Genomic DNA, 12,715 nt, shown 5'->3' on the forward strand with positions numbered 1-12,715 from the left:
ATTCTTGTGTAGTTATTAACATTGAGATCTTTTATGAGTTTTATAATGTTATATTTGGTTCCTTTTTTCTTTAGTATTTCCAAGACATCTTTTATCTTAATTCTATCAAAAGCCTTTGTTAAGTCTATAAAACATAGATAAGCCAGCTTATTGAATTCGACAGCTTTCTCAGCTATCTGTCTCAATGTGAATATGGCATCTATCGTAGATCTATTCTGCCGGAATTCTTGTTGTTCTTCAGTTATTCCTAGTTGGGTTATTTCTTTAGTTATTATTTTTGTTAATAATTTTTGGATAGAATTCAATAGACAGATACCTCTGTAATTCTCTGGATCTGTTTTTACTCCCTTCTTAAATATTGGTATCATTATGCTTTCTCTCCATTGTTCTGGTATTTTCATATCTAAATATATTCTCCTGAACAATTGGAAAATTTCTTCAGTTAATTTGCCTCCCCCGTATTTAATCATTTCGTTGCTTATATTGTCTATTCCTGGTGCTTTCCTGTTTTTTAGTTTTATAATTGCATCTTGAATGACTTCAATAGGTATTACTGTAATTTCCTCTTTTGTATCTACTATTGGGTCATTATCCAAATCATTATCTTTGTTATCATATAATTTTCTGAAGTATGTTGTCCACTCTTGTGGATTTATCGATGCTATATGCAGATATTCGTTTATTGGTTTCTTTCTGTTTCTTAAAAAGGTCCACATTTTCTTTTGTCCCACATACAAATCATGTTCCATATCTTTAGAGAACTTCTCCCAGTAATTTTGTTTTATCTGCTTTATTTTATAAGTTACTTCATTTCTTACTGTCTCATATTCATCCCAAGTTTTTATTTTATTCTTGTATTCCACATGTGCTTGTCTTTTTTCTGCTGCTAATTCTTTTACTTCCTCATTAAACCATGGTTTTGTAAATCTTTTTTTATTATTTATATTAAGTCTTCTTTTTCCTATTGCTTCTGTTGCAGCATTAGTTATATTATCCCTTACCTTCTTTCATGCATCTTCAACATTATCTTCTTCCGTTATTTTATTTTCTGTTATCTTCTCTTTTAACCTTTTTTGATATAAATATCTTGTCATTTCATCAGAGAGTGAGTCGATATTGAATTTTTCTATATACGCTGGTGGTTTTCTTTTCTGTGGACAAATTGAGTCTCTCAATTTGCGTAGAACAAAATTATGCTGTGTTCCTACATTAGCGGAGCTTAATACTCTGACATCTAGAATTCTTTGTGGACTCATTTATATGTTATAATATAGTCTATTATGGATTTTTGTCCTCTTGTGTTTTCAAATGTATACTTATGTTGTTGTTTATGTGGAAAAAATCTGAAAGTTAGAATTTATAAAACAGTTATATTACCGGTTGTTCTGTATGGTTGTGAAACTTGGAGAGGAACAGAGATTAAGGGTGTTTGAGAATAAAGTTCTTAGGAAAATATTTGGGCCTAAGAGGGATGAAGTTACAGGAGAATGGAGAAAGTTACACAACACAGAACTGCACGCATTGTATTCTTCACCTGACATAATTAGGAACATTAAATCCAGACGTTTGAGATGGCCAGGACATGTAGCACGTATGGGCGAATCCAGAAATGCATATAGAGTGTTAGTTGGGAGACCGGAGGGAAAAAGACCTTTGGGGACGCCGAGACTTAGATGGGAGGATAATATTAAAATGGATTTGAGGGAGGTGGGATATGATGGTAGGGACTAGATTAATCTTGCTCAGGATAGGGACCGGTGGTGGGCTTATGTGAGGGCGGCAATGAACCTCTGGGTTCCTTAAAAGCCATTTGTAAGTAAGTAAGTAAATATAATGCAAAATTAAACGACAAAATACAACTCGAAATGAATGATATTTATTATTACATTTTCTATCCAAGTGTCCAGGCAGTCAGAACAGAAATATGATAGCCTATAATGCCTGTAGCCTTGAAACACAGTTGCGCTTATTTTGGCTGTCGTTTAACCCTACACTTTCAATGATAATACCACATACACAACAATGAAACGTAATAAGTCATTCAAAAACATAATTAAAAATAACAAATGGACTTCCAACTACAAAATGGACTATTGAGCACTTTATAGGGACTGGATTTGTAGGTCTTTACCTTTTTTCCCCTTACTTCTCAACTCCAAATTTCTAATACTTTTCCGAATCATGAAAGTAGGAGTCGTATATGTGAATTCTATTGAACCTAAAAAAATCTCAATCGGACTTTAATACCTAAAATAACCTAAATCATTGTTGATAAGCATTATCTTGCATTTACTGCGTTTTATATTGACCTTTTTTTCAATTTTGAGAGAAATATCAATACATTGAGAGAGAGGGGGGGAGGGAGAGAGAGAACACCCTCGACATGGAGGAGGCTGCCTTAATCCCTAAGGCAAAAATCTGTACTTAGCAGCGACAACATCTATGGCTCCCTTGCTTTCCTCAAGGCACATTTCAGTGACCTTCCAAAATATACTGAGTACTTGGAATCTTCGTCACCACAACTGAAAGATGTAACTGGTGTCATTGACTCACTTCTACAGAAACAAGTACCGTGGGTGAAGCCGTGACTTTAACACAGAAGAAACTATTGCATAGGAATCCAGTTTATATAGAACGCCTGAAATGTGCAAACATATGTACGAGTAAGTTTAAGTATTTGTCACTGCAGACGTTCAAAACATGTACAAAATGTTTTTGCATGACTAACTTACGAATCCTCTCCCTATTAATACATTCAATGCAAGCCAGTGAATGCATGCTTAACGATCAAGTCCATTTTGCTCTTTGCAGAAATACTCTTTGTGGACTACGAAGCAGAAGAGGAAACCAGAGTTGAGAAGGAGGAGAAGAAGGAGAAGAAGAAGAAAAATTGTGGTATTTTCTTTAACCTATTTTGTTGTTGCTTGTGTTTGTGTTGTTTACCTATTCTCCTTGCATTGCACTATTCGACGGCTTAGTGTCAAAGAACACTAACTCCAAAAATCGACTTTTTGAGTTATTTATAGTATCATATTGTACAAAGTAGCCTTTATATCGTGTGAAAGTAATATGGCTCTACAAATAATAGTTTTATTTTTTTTTGGAGATAGTGTTGTGTTAATTTAGACAGATGCGGAGTGTCAAACAACATTATATAGACTTAGTTTTCTTTGACAGTAACAAATTATAGACTAGAAGTACACTAAGTCGAGATAGTGTTCTTTGTCTCTAAATTATTTAACATTTCTAAGGTTTTATTGGTGACACTGCCTCAGAACATACAACCAAGAATGTAATACTATCAGCATACTGTTAATTGTTAGAGAATTGATAATTTTTTAGTCAATAGAATAATAGGAATATTTAAAAAAAACTAGAAATGATGCCCATGGTTTGCCAGTATATCTTTTCATTAATAATCTTCCTCGTATGTAATCGTGAAAACTTTATAACTTATTCATCAGTTCATAGCATAAATACACGTCAAAAAAATGACTTTCATACTCCATCGGCAAGTCTATCATGCTATCAAAAAGGAGTGTGTTATAAAAATTTTAATAGCCTCCCTATCGATATAAAAAATGAAACTCATAACACAAGAATATTTAGGGCCAAATTAAAGAAATACCTAATTTCTCACTCCTTCTATTCTGTAGGTGAATTTATGACATTCAGTAACGCTTCATGAAATTGATACTAAAACTATGTGTTGTACTAGTAGACTATATTGTAAATCTCGTCTGTATGGATTTCATCTAGACTGTGACTATAAATTAAGAACTTATAATAGTATTAAGTTTTTTGACTTGTTCCATATTCTAGCTGTGAAGCAATGTATGAATACCATGGAATGTTAATAAATACAATACAAGCATTCTTAAATCAATCCAGTTTGTAAGAAATGCAGCACACGATTGCTCTGGTAATTTGATACTCTTTTATTAGAGGTAAGAAATACTCAGTTCGAATATTAGGGGCAGGTTAATAGTGAAGTTGGCTTTAGCGACATATAAAATTTCAGAAGGAATGAGTGATGAATCTAATAAGAGCATAGCTGTTAGTAGTCCATATCCAACGCTGGATAACAGGGAAAGTCCACAAGTCCTTAAAGAGTGGAAAGAAATTGCTGGCAAAAAAAGTTCTAGACAAAAATTGTACAAAATGTCCCCTTAAATGCAACCTGCCATTTAGTGCTGAAGACAGACATGAAATTCATAAACAATATTGGAATATTGAGAATAACAATTTGAAGCGGCAATTTTAGATGGGCCTTACAGAAGTGAAGGAAATCCAAATCCAAAAAGGATGAATCTAGAGGGCAAAACACCATTTTTTCTGGTGAAAAATAAAGAAACAATATGGGTATGCAGGGGGTTTTTCTCGGCATCTTTGATATATCCAACACAATAATAGAACATAGTTTGAAAAAAGTGACAATAACATAATGGATACTGATCGAAGAGGAAAGCATGAGCCAGGAGTAAAGAAATCTGAACGTACTTGTGAATATATAGTGAACCACACTGCTCCATTTCCAAGAGTACCATCCAACAAGAGTACAAGAAACGACACTGCAAGAGAATATCTGTCTTGTGATTTAAATTTACAAACAAATTTATGAATTGTACAAAGAAAAATTCAGGAATGCTAATGTTCAGGCAGAAAAGCTTTCATATTATCGTCATATTTTCAAAAAAATTTTAATATAGCTTTTTAAAAACCCAGAAACGATCAATGTGATAAATGTTATACATATGATCACATGTCTGAACGTAAGAAAATAGAGACGGAGGCAGTTCATCAGTCCCATATTGAAAGAAGGGAGGCAGCTCGTCAAATAAAAAAAAGATTTCAAAATTAGGGCATCAGTAAATGATCTTTACTTTTTTAAATTTGATTTCATACTGTGCGCTACAGTCCAGATGTTAAAATGGATTGAGTGTTTAGCTATATATAATTTGACCGTAGCCAACAGAACAGCAGAAAATTTTATATGGAGGGAGGGAATTGCAGAAAGGGGAGCTGCAGAGGTAGCATCATGTCTCTTTGCTCAAATGAAAAAAAACTGCAGAATGGTAAAAGGTTCTCTTTCATGTCCGATACCTGTGGAGGACAAAACCGAAATGTGCTTATATCAACCATGCTCCTCTATGCTTTGAATGTTTTGGACGTACCTCAAATTGAACATATTTTTTTTTAACCAGGAGATTCACAAATGGGCACAGTCCACGCGCACATTGAAAAAAAAAACAGCAAAATATACAGAAATATTTGATCGATCAGAGTGATATACTATAGTTTGAGCTGTATCAAAAATGGAAGTGGAACAGAGTGATGTATGCTGTAAGAGAAACAAGAAAGTTGACGCTAATAGAAACATTGTAAGATGGCTGGATATAGTGTGGTTCCAGTATCGGAAAAGTGACGGGGAACACGTATTTTTTAAATACAACTATGATGAAGAATTCCATAAATTCAAGGTACAGAGGAAGATTACACGTGGATTTAAGGCTGGATAATCTTCAGCTTAAACCAAAGCATCATGGGGCACTGAAAATATACAGGATTAGAAAATGAAAAATGTATTGAAACTGTGTAAACAGAACATTATACCAGGAAATTACCTTTTCTTTACAACAGTTCAAAAATTGAGAACAGGAAATCGTAGTAGAAGATACTCAAAATGAAGAGCAATGAGTGGTTATAAAATTAAAAGGAAATTTTAAATTTTTATATGAGAGGTGTGGATATTGACACTATTCAAAACATAAAATATTGAATCAAATAAAATATAATATATTCAGATTATAATTTTATTCAATGTAATTTAGGGCATAAATTCTGAATTAAGTGTGTATTTTTTTTTCTTTACGTGAGGACAGACTTTTAAATCAACTGAATTTGTAGGCTTTGCTATTTTTTAAAATAAATTGATCATTAGTTAAATAACTTTTTCGTCCAAACCCTTCATCAGCTGTGGTAAATTAAAGTAACATTAGCAAATATTTTAAAACACTGTTGTTCTAAAATTCAATGTAAAATGAAGATAACTTTATTCTTTTATTATATTATAAATGCACTGTTAAAATTATTATTTCAGATAATAGTATAAATTGATTTAATAATGTTAATATTGTGCTTTTTGCTTTATAAATACTATTAACTGGTACTTTTATAATAATGTTGATATGTTCTGAGTTTAGATAATGTTTCTTTATAAAGAAGAAGAAATATGATAATTGCTGCTCACCACAATAAGTTAAATTTATTAATTTGCATTGTCAAATACATCTATAATTTCTTGTTAAAGTGTTTAAATTCAATATTTTGCCATTTATTTTTAACACTATCTACTAAATTGAACGCTTCATGTTAGTAACAAAGAACACTATCTCCAAAATGTGTTATTTTTTAAGACAATTTTAAATATTTCTAGAAAATATGTATTGTATTATCTTTAGGGTTATGTTCTATATTTATGGTTTAAATTTTATCAACGTATCTCATAAATTAAAGCAGTAACATAAGAAAATGTACACAATTAAACTGTTTTTTTGCCTCTTCTGTAAAGTTATGATTTTTGGAGTTAGTGTTCTTTGACATTAAGCCATCGTATTCTTCCCGTAATCACCTCCTTCTCTTCAAATTCCCCATGTTCTCTTCCAAGTAAGTAAGTAGTAGTATTGATTTTTAAGTGTACGAGGTGTGGCAATTAAATAACGATGCTCGCATCTCCTATCGCACAGCCATATGGGAGGAAGTTGGTACCGGAATGTAGTTGACTTCGATCCTTTCGGTGCAACTATGTTTCATTTCGTCGTTGTGTGTATTGCCAGTTCAGCGATTTTCCAGCTAGATCTAGCGTTTTATAAGTCACCAGCCGCTACTGAACAGCTGTCCGGTATTATTATAGTAAGGTATTTGCTTGTACTCTCAAATGCAGGATTCTAGTAATAGAACGTGATGTGTGTGTTAACCATATAAAGCTATCGTTTGTCTACAACGATCTTCGCCAAACGATCAACCCTGACAATTAAAATCGCCAGCGTTCATCGTCAGAGACTGGTTTCTTTACTGGCGAACTTCGTAGGTGGAGAGTAAATTGTTTTATATAGTTGACCATGTCTGATCAGCTGATAAGTAGATGATAATATGAGAACGTTATAAGGTTTTTTTTTTTTTTTTTTTTTTTGATTAATTTTCAGAAAAGTCTATGATATATAATACGAATATTTATTTTCAGTCAATGACTTTACTATTAATATATGTAAGGTGCAAGTCCTTACATTACATGATTAATATTGTATGAACGTTTTCGTCGGTTTCATACCAACATCATCAGGTACAACATTCTATATAGCAATATATCTCTACAAACTAAAATACAATATATATTAATAAGCATACAATATGATAAAAACATGATAAAAACCAACATCCTGTGTCTTTCTTGTGTGGCTACACCCTATTGTCAAATGATTAAAACACACGTGTGATTACAATACTTATACAAATATGTTTGCAGGTCTTCACTGATAAAATAATAAAAAATAAAATGAAATCTGTATACTATATTGTGTGAAGGGATGCATTACAGTAATTGAACTATGTTAACTGATTTTTTCGTGCCCGTATTCTTGTTTTATCATTACTGCACGTCATTTCACCTTCTATTGTATGTACGTCATAATATATAGACTGAGGGTGTGCCTTGAGTCTAATTATTCAAAGTTGTTATGGATATCATTTGTATCCGATGATATATTTCAATATTAGGTTGTCTTATGATGTTGAATTGCGGCATATACTTGAATGTGCATTATGAGCGGTGATGCTCTTCAATCTAAAATAGAAATAATAGAATTATGTAATTAAATTAAATAATGTGTATTATCATTAAGTTGATGACTTGACTTTAAATCAAGAGTTATTGAAAATTGTATAAGATTAATTAAATTTCGTGTGACGTGTTGAGTAGATGGAAACTTACATAGTTAATTTATGGATGGTATCCAAATACTGTAGTTGTTGTGGACTATTATAGGAAGGTGAATGTCAGCGTTCAAATTAGCTGGAATAAGATAAAATGTGAAGTAATTAATATTAATACAATGATAAAACAAATAAATGTATCTGGGATTTGTGTCTATGTAATTTAAGTTAGGATAAATATAAATGATAAGAGCATTAAATTGGGTAATTAGCTATGTTGCAATAGTAGTTAATTTACGTGTATTATTGAATAATAACAAAGTATTTATAATTTAATGGATACATAAATCAAGCTTTTGGATTGTATTGTCTAAAGGAAATCAGTTTGAGAAAACAAATATGTGAAACTTACTTGTATATGAGCGTGTGTATTCGTTGGATGTGGTTGTATGGAGGCTATGTGAAGACTGTAAAGACTGCGTCTGGCTTGGTTTATGGAGGTTGTGGATTGTGTGCGTTTGAATACATTACGTCACGTGTTGTACAGTGTGTTCTGTAAGTTAGGTAAATTTTCATTAATCAAGGATTTTTCTCTTTTGTGATATTTTGAAATGTAAAACTCTTCAGCTATATTTATATACATATTATCTTTGTATGTTTTAATTATTGTTAAGGTATCATCACAGTCTACTATATACAGTCGCGAAGCTCAATATGTAGTAAAAATGCAAACATTAGGTAGTTGCTCACCACTAGCATCGCTAATATTGCCTCATTACAGGCAATGCAAAATAGTATCGTCACAGTCTATCTTCTAGCACCCTCAAATCTCAAGCTTCGTGACTGTATATAGTAGACTGTGATATTATGTCATATTAAGTTCATACCTTACAGACTCAGACGTGATTTTTTAGCCTTTCTTCTGTATTTTAATTATGGGGCATCCCTTATTACTGACGAGCAATCATCGTAGTGCTTCATTTACCTATGTTAATCACATACTTTTCCGAGATTGTCAAGGAAGAAGTCCAAATGGAGTGGAGGAAATGCATTTTATGAGACATGTTGCACTCCATTCTAGTGCATGCAATCAGTATATTGTCCACTAATTTCCTGTAACTTTTCGCTTTGTTGTTTCCAAGAAAATTATGTACAAGTGGAATGATTCCCAAACGATTTTCTCCTTGCCTGTTAGAAATTCATGAAAATGTTCATCAAGCATTGACTTTCTAATTTGTGGACCTCTTTGGTTTTAGAATCATTGAGTCGTGGAAATTCATGAAAGAGTTACCTAAAAGCTCTTTTCATATCCTTTATATAGTTTTTCATAAGTCCCAGATTAATATGCAATGCTAGTAATATTATTTTGGTCTCATTTATCAGTGGCATACGAATAATATTTTTAATGCCTGGTTCTAACTTTTGCCTAAGGGGCCACAACATAGTTGATAGTGTTTATCTCCTGCACGACTATCCCACTTACACAAAGTGCAACAGTATTTTGTATAACCCTGCTGAAGACCTAATATTAACACAACTACTTTCAAATCTGAATACACACCACTTGTATTTATCATAATTCAAACAGTTAATTAATACCTTAATGTTACCACATGTCTCTTTCATGGATACTTTTTTTAGTAGGTTATTTTATGATGCTGTAGCAACATCTCAGGTTATTTAGCGTCAGAATGAGATGAAGGTGATAATGCCGGTGAAATGAGTCCGGGGTCCAGCACTAAAAGTTACCCAGCATTTGCTCAAATAGGGTTGAGGGAAAACTCCGGAAAAAACCTCACCCAGGTAACTTTCCCCGATCGGGATTTGAACCTGGGCCACCTGGTTTCGCGGCCAGACGCGCTGTTACTCCACAGGTGTGGACTTCATGGATACTGAATGTACGACTGGAATACTTGGGAATATATTGCCATTATGCAGTAATACTGCTTTAAGACTGGCTTTGAGTGAGTTTATAAAAAGGCGCCACTCGTCTGTGATGTGTTGAGTCCCCATGGCATCCATGAATCCATCAACATCATTACAGAATACAAGATTATCCTGCACATAAAAAAAAACATCTTTCGAGGGGATGCTGACAAACTCGAAATTCGGTAATTTTAACATTTTTTTTTTCAACTGCTTAAGTCGTGACCGTAGTAACTCAGCCTTGTTTTTACCGTAGACACTTCTAAGTCCATAACGAGATCATTTAGTTCAATTTGAGTCATTCTTATTTTAGGAAGGCTTACTTTTATAAGAAATAGCCTATCTCTCGTTGGTTGCTAGGTTGCTAAATAGGACATATTAGTAAATTTTGTAATTGTGTGAGAACTGATTTACAAATGTGTACACTGTGTATTTCTTACTATGTCATTACACTATGTGTTTATCCACATATATATATAAATATAAATAATATATAAAATGTAAATAAAATAACATCTCGAGAAAAATCGAAAAATTCGAGCAAAAACACTATGCAAAATCGAAATGAGAACTAATCCACCAAAATGAAGATCATTTTCATTTTATCACCCCAAAATTAGTAAGAAATGACCAATTTTATCTGCGATACATTTTGACTGTTGAGCAATGTAATATTACAAATAAAAAAAAATAATGTGAGAAGGAGGTTGTTGCACTTCTCTCCTTTGCATGGCATTCCACTTGACTGACTATGAGATAATTTGTATAAACAAAAGCTGCCCTAAATAAGGGTTCGATAGATCGGCCTACTAATCAATTCATAAAGAATAATAAGTAAACAAAACAATTTTGTGACACTTGGAAAGAAAAAGAAAAAACATTAAGATAAGAAAACGTAGGAAATCATTTACAATAAAAATTTTGTTGGGTACAAATGATTACTAATTATAGCTAAGGATGATTTTAACACATGAGATCCTATGGCATCAATCGTTGCATCAGAAATTTTGTATTGTTTAAGTTGATTTAAAGTTTCACGTGGGATCGTGCCATGGGCACCGAACATGAGCCCAAAAACTGTCCAATGTGTAATGTGGTATTGTGCTCCAAGATGCTGACAACAAGGCTCATATATGACTTGTTTTTCACGACACACCTCATGTGGCTGTTGCTCATGCATCTCAAAACGGATTGTGGGATCAAGAATGACACCCTTATCCTTCTGCCGATCAATTATGATGATATCAGCCCGTCTAGTAGAGCCATCAGAAGAGACGCAACCAACCTCCTCATAAACCTCATAGGAAGCATTCTGACGGATTGAAGCTGCGATGAGAGAACGAACCGTATTATGTCTGTTGATTCGGAGCAATTCTCCATGATGGCAGAAACCCAAGACGTGAGGAAGCGTTTCTTGCTCGTCACATCTTCTGCAACGGGTTGAGTCAAGAGTTCTACCGGGGAGAGTACGTACAGGTATTGTATTACAGTTCATCTTAATGGCTTGCGTCCACTGACTGCTCGAAAGTCCCATTTTGGTTGAGATCCACGAATTACCTTTCTTCCAGTGAGAATAGAAAACAACTCCCAAACCTTTACTTTTCAATTTGCTCCATTGATGAAAAGAATCTTCACGCAATGCTTTTCTTAGTTTTTGAGTAGAAAAACGTTCAGAGCAATCGAAGGTAATTGGTAATTGTTTGATGCAATGTTCAATTTCGTTTGGAAGATTTCGAGTGGCTGCTACATGAGGGTTGTCAACGTGTAAAAGTCTTTGACAAATATTTAAGTGCTGAAGGTAAGCTTCCCACTGGGCTTTAAGTACTCCTAAACCTCGCAATCTTCTTGGTGCGTACAACATAGCATCCGAGGTGTCAGTAGGAATGTTAATTATTTCCTTAACAGCGCTGCGAATTAATTTGTCAATATCAGATAGAAATTTCACTTTAAGATCTTTTAAAGGAGCACATTGGAAGGGGTAAACCAACTGAGGCCAGATATATTGATTTAATATATTTATCTTTTGGTCAGGCATGAGTAAGGGTGAAGTGACCAGCTGATTAAGATTTTTTTGTCAGTTTTTCAATTAGTTGCGCCGCATTAAATTTTATTTCATCATTAAAAGTAATGCCAAGATATCTTATAACTTCATCCGATTTGATGCAAGATATTTCTTGTCCATCGATCAAACCTTTGCTTCAGTACCTAGCTAAATCTGCCGCATCGTGTGTGTGTCCTTCAATTATGAATCATTTTACTCAATTGTATTAACAGTTCTGGTTGTTGCAAAATATAGATTAGTTATTGTTTACGTTGGTTCTTCTTTTTGGCTCATGTCGAACAGGGATTTGTGTTTAGAAACATAATCAATTAATATCTGGTCTTCATTTGTGGAGAAAGTGCAGAAAGATTTCTGTTTTACCACCAATATGATATTATAATGTGTAGATCACATGTTATTAAATGATTTAGTTCATGATTTTGGCCTTAGAAATGGATTATTGGAGACAATCAGCAAGCATTTCAAGAAGAGACAGAATTAGGAACGATATAATCAGAGAGAAAATGCAAGTTAAGAAAGATATTGTAGAGGATATTTTCACAAAATAACTAATATGGTATGGGCATATGATGCGAATGAATGCTGAAAGATTACCAAGGTTGGCATTTGATTGGACCCCATCAAGAAGGAGAAAAAGAGGAAGACCTATGACAACATGGAAAAGGGCATAGGAGAAGACTTATGGAGAGATAGAGGGAGTGCGATAAATTTATCAGTGACTGTAAATTAATATTTGGCTGTCAGAAAATGTCAAACGGCATTATAGACAACTAATATATATATAGGCCTGTTCTC

The 12,715-nt window shown here is 33.4% G+C and overlaps 1 protein-coding gene across 1 annotated transcript in view; it reads left to right on the forward strand.

The window, feature by feature from the left end:
• LOC138715424 (uncharacterized) overlaps positions 1-12,715 on the forward strand; it is a 131,677-nt gene that overhangs the window by 87,990 nt on the left and 30,972 nt on the right. The window contains exon 7 of the mRNA XM_069848319.1: positions 2,812-2,895. Within this exon, the coding sequence (XP_069704420.1) occupies positions 2,812-2,895 (84 nt within the window). The remainder of the gene's footprint in view (positions 1-2,811; positions 2,896-12,715) is intronic.

The sequence above is a fragment of the Periplaneta americana genome, chromosome 15, assembly GCF_040183065.1.
Source record: "Periplaneta americana isolate PAMFEO1 chromosome 15, P.americana_PAMFEO1_priV1, whole genome shotgun sequence".
Classification (NCBI taxonomy): Eukaryota; Metazoa; Arthropoda; class Insecta; order Blattodea; family Blattidae; genus Periplaneta; species Periplaneta americana.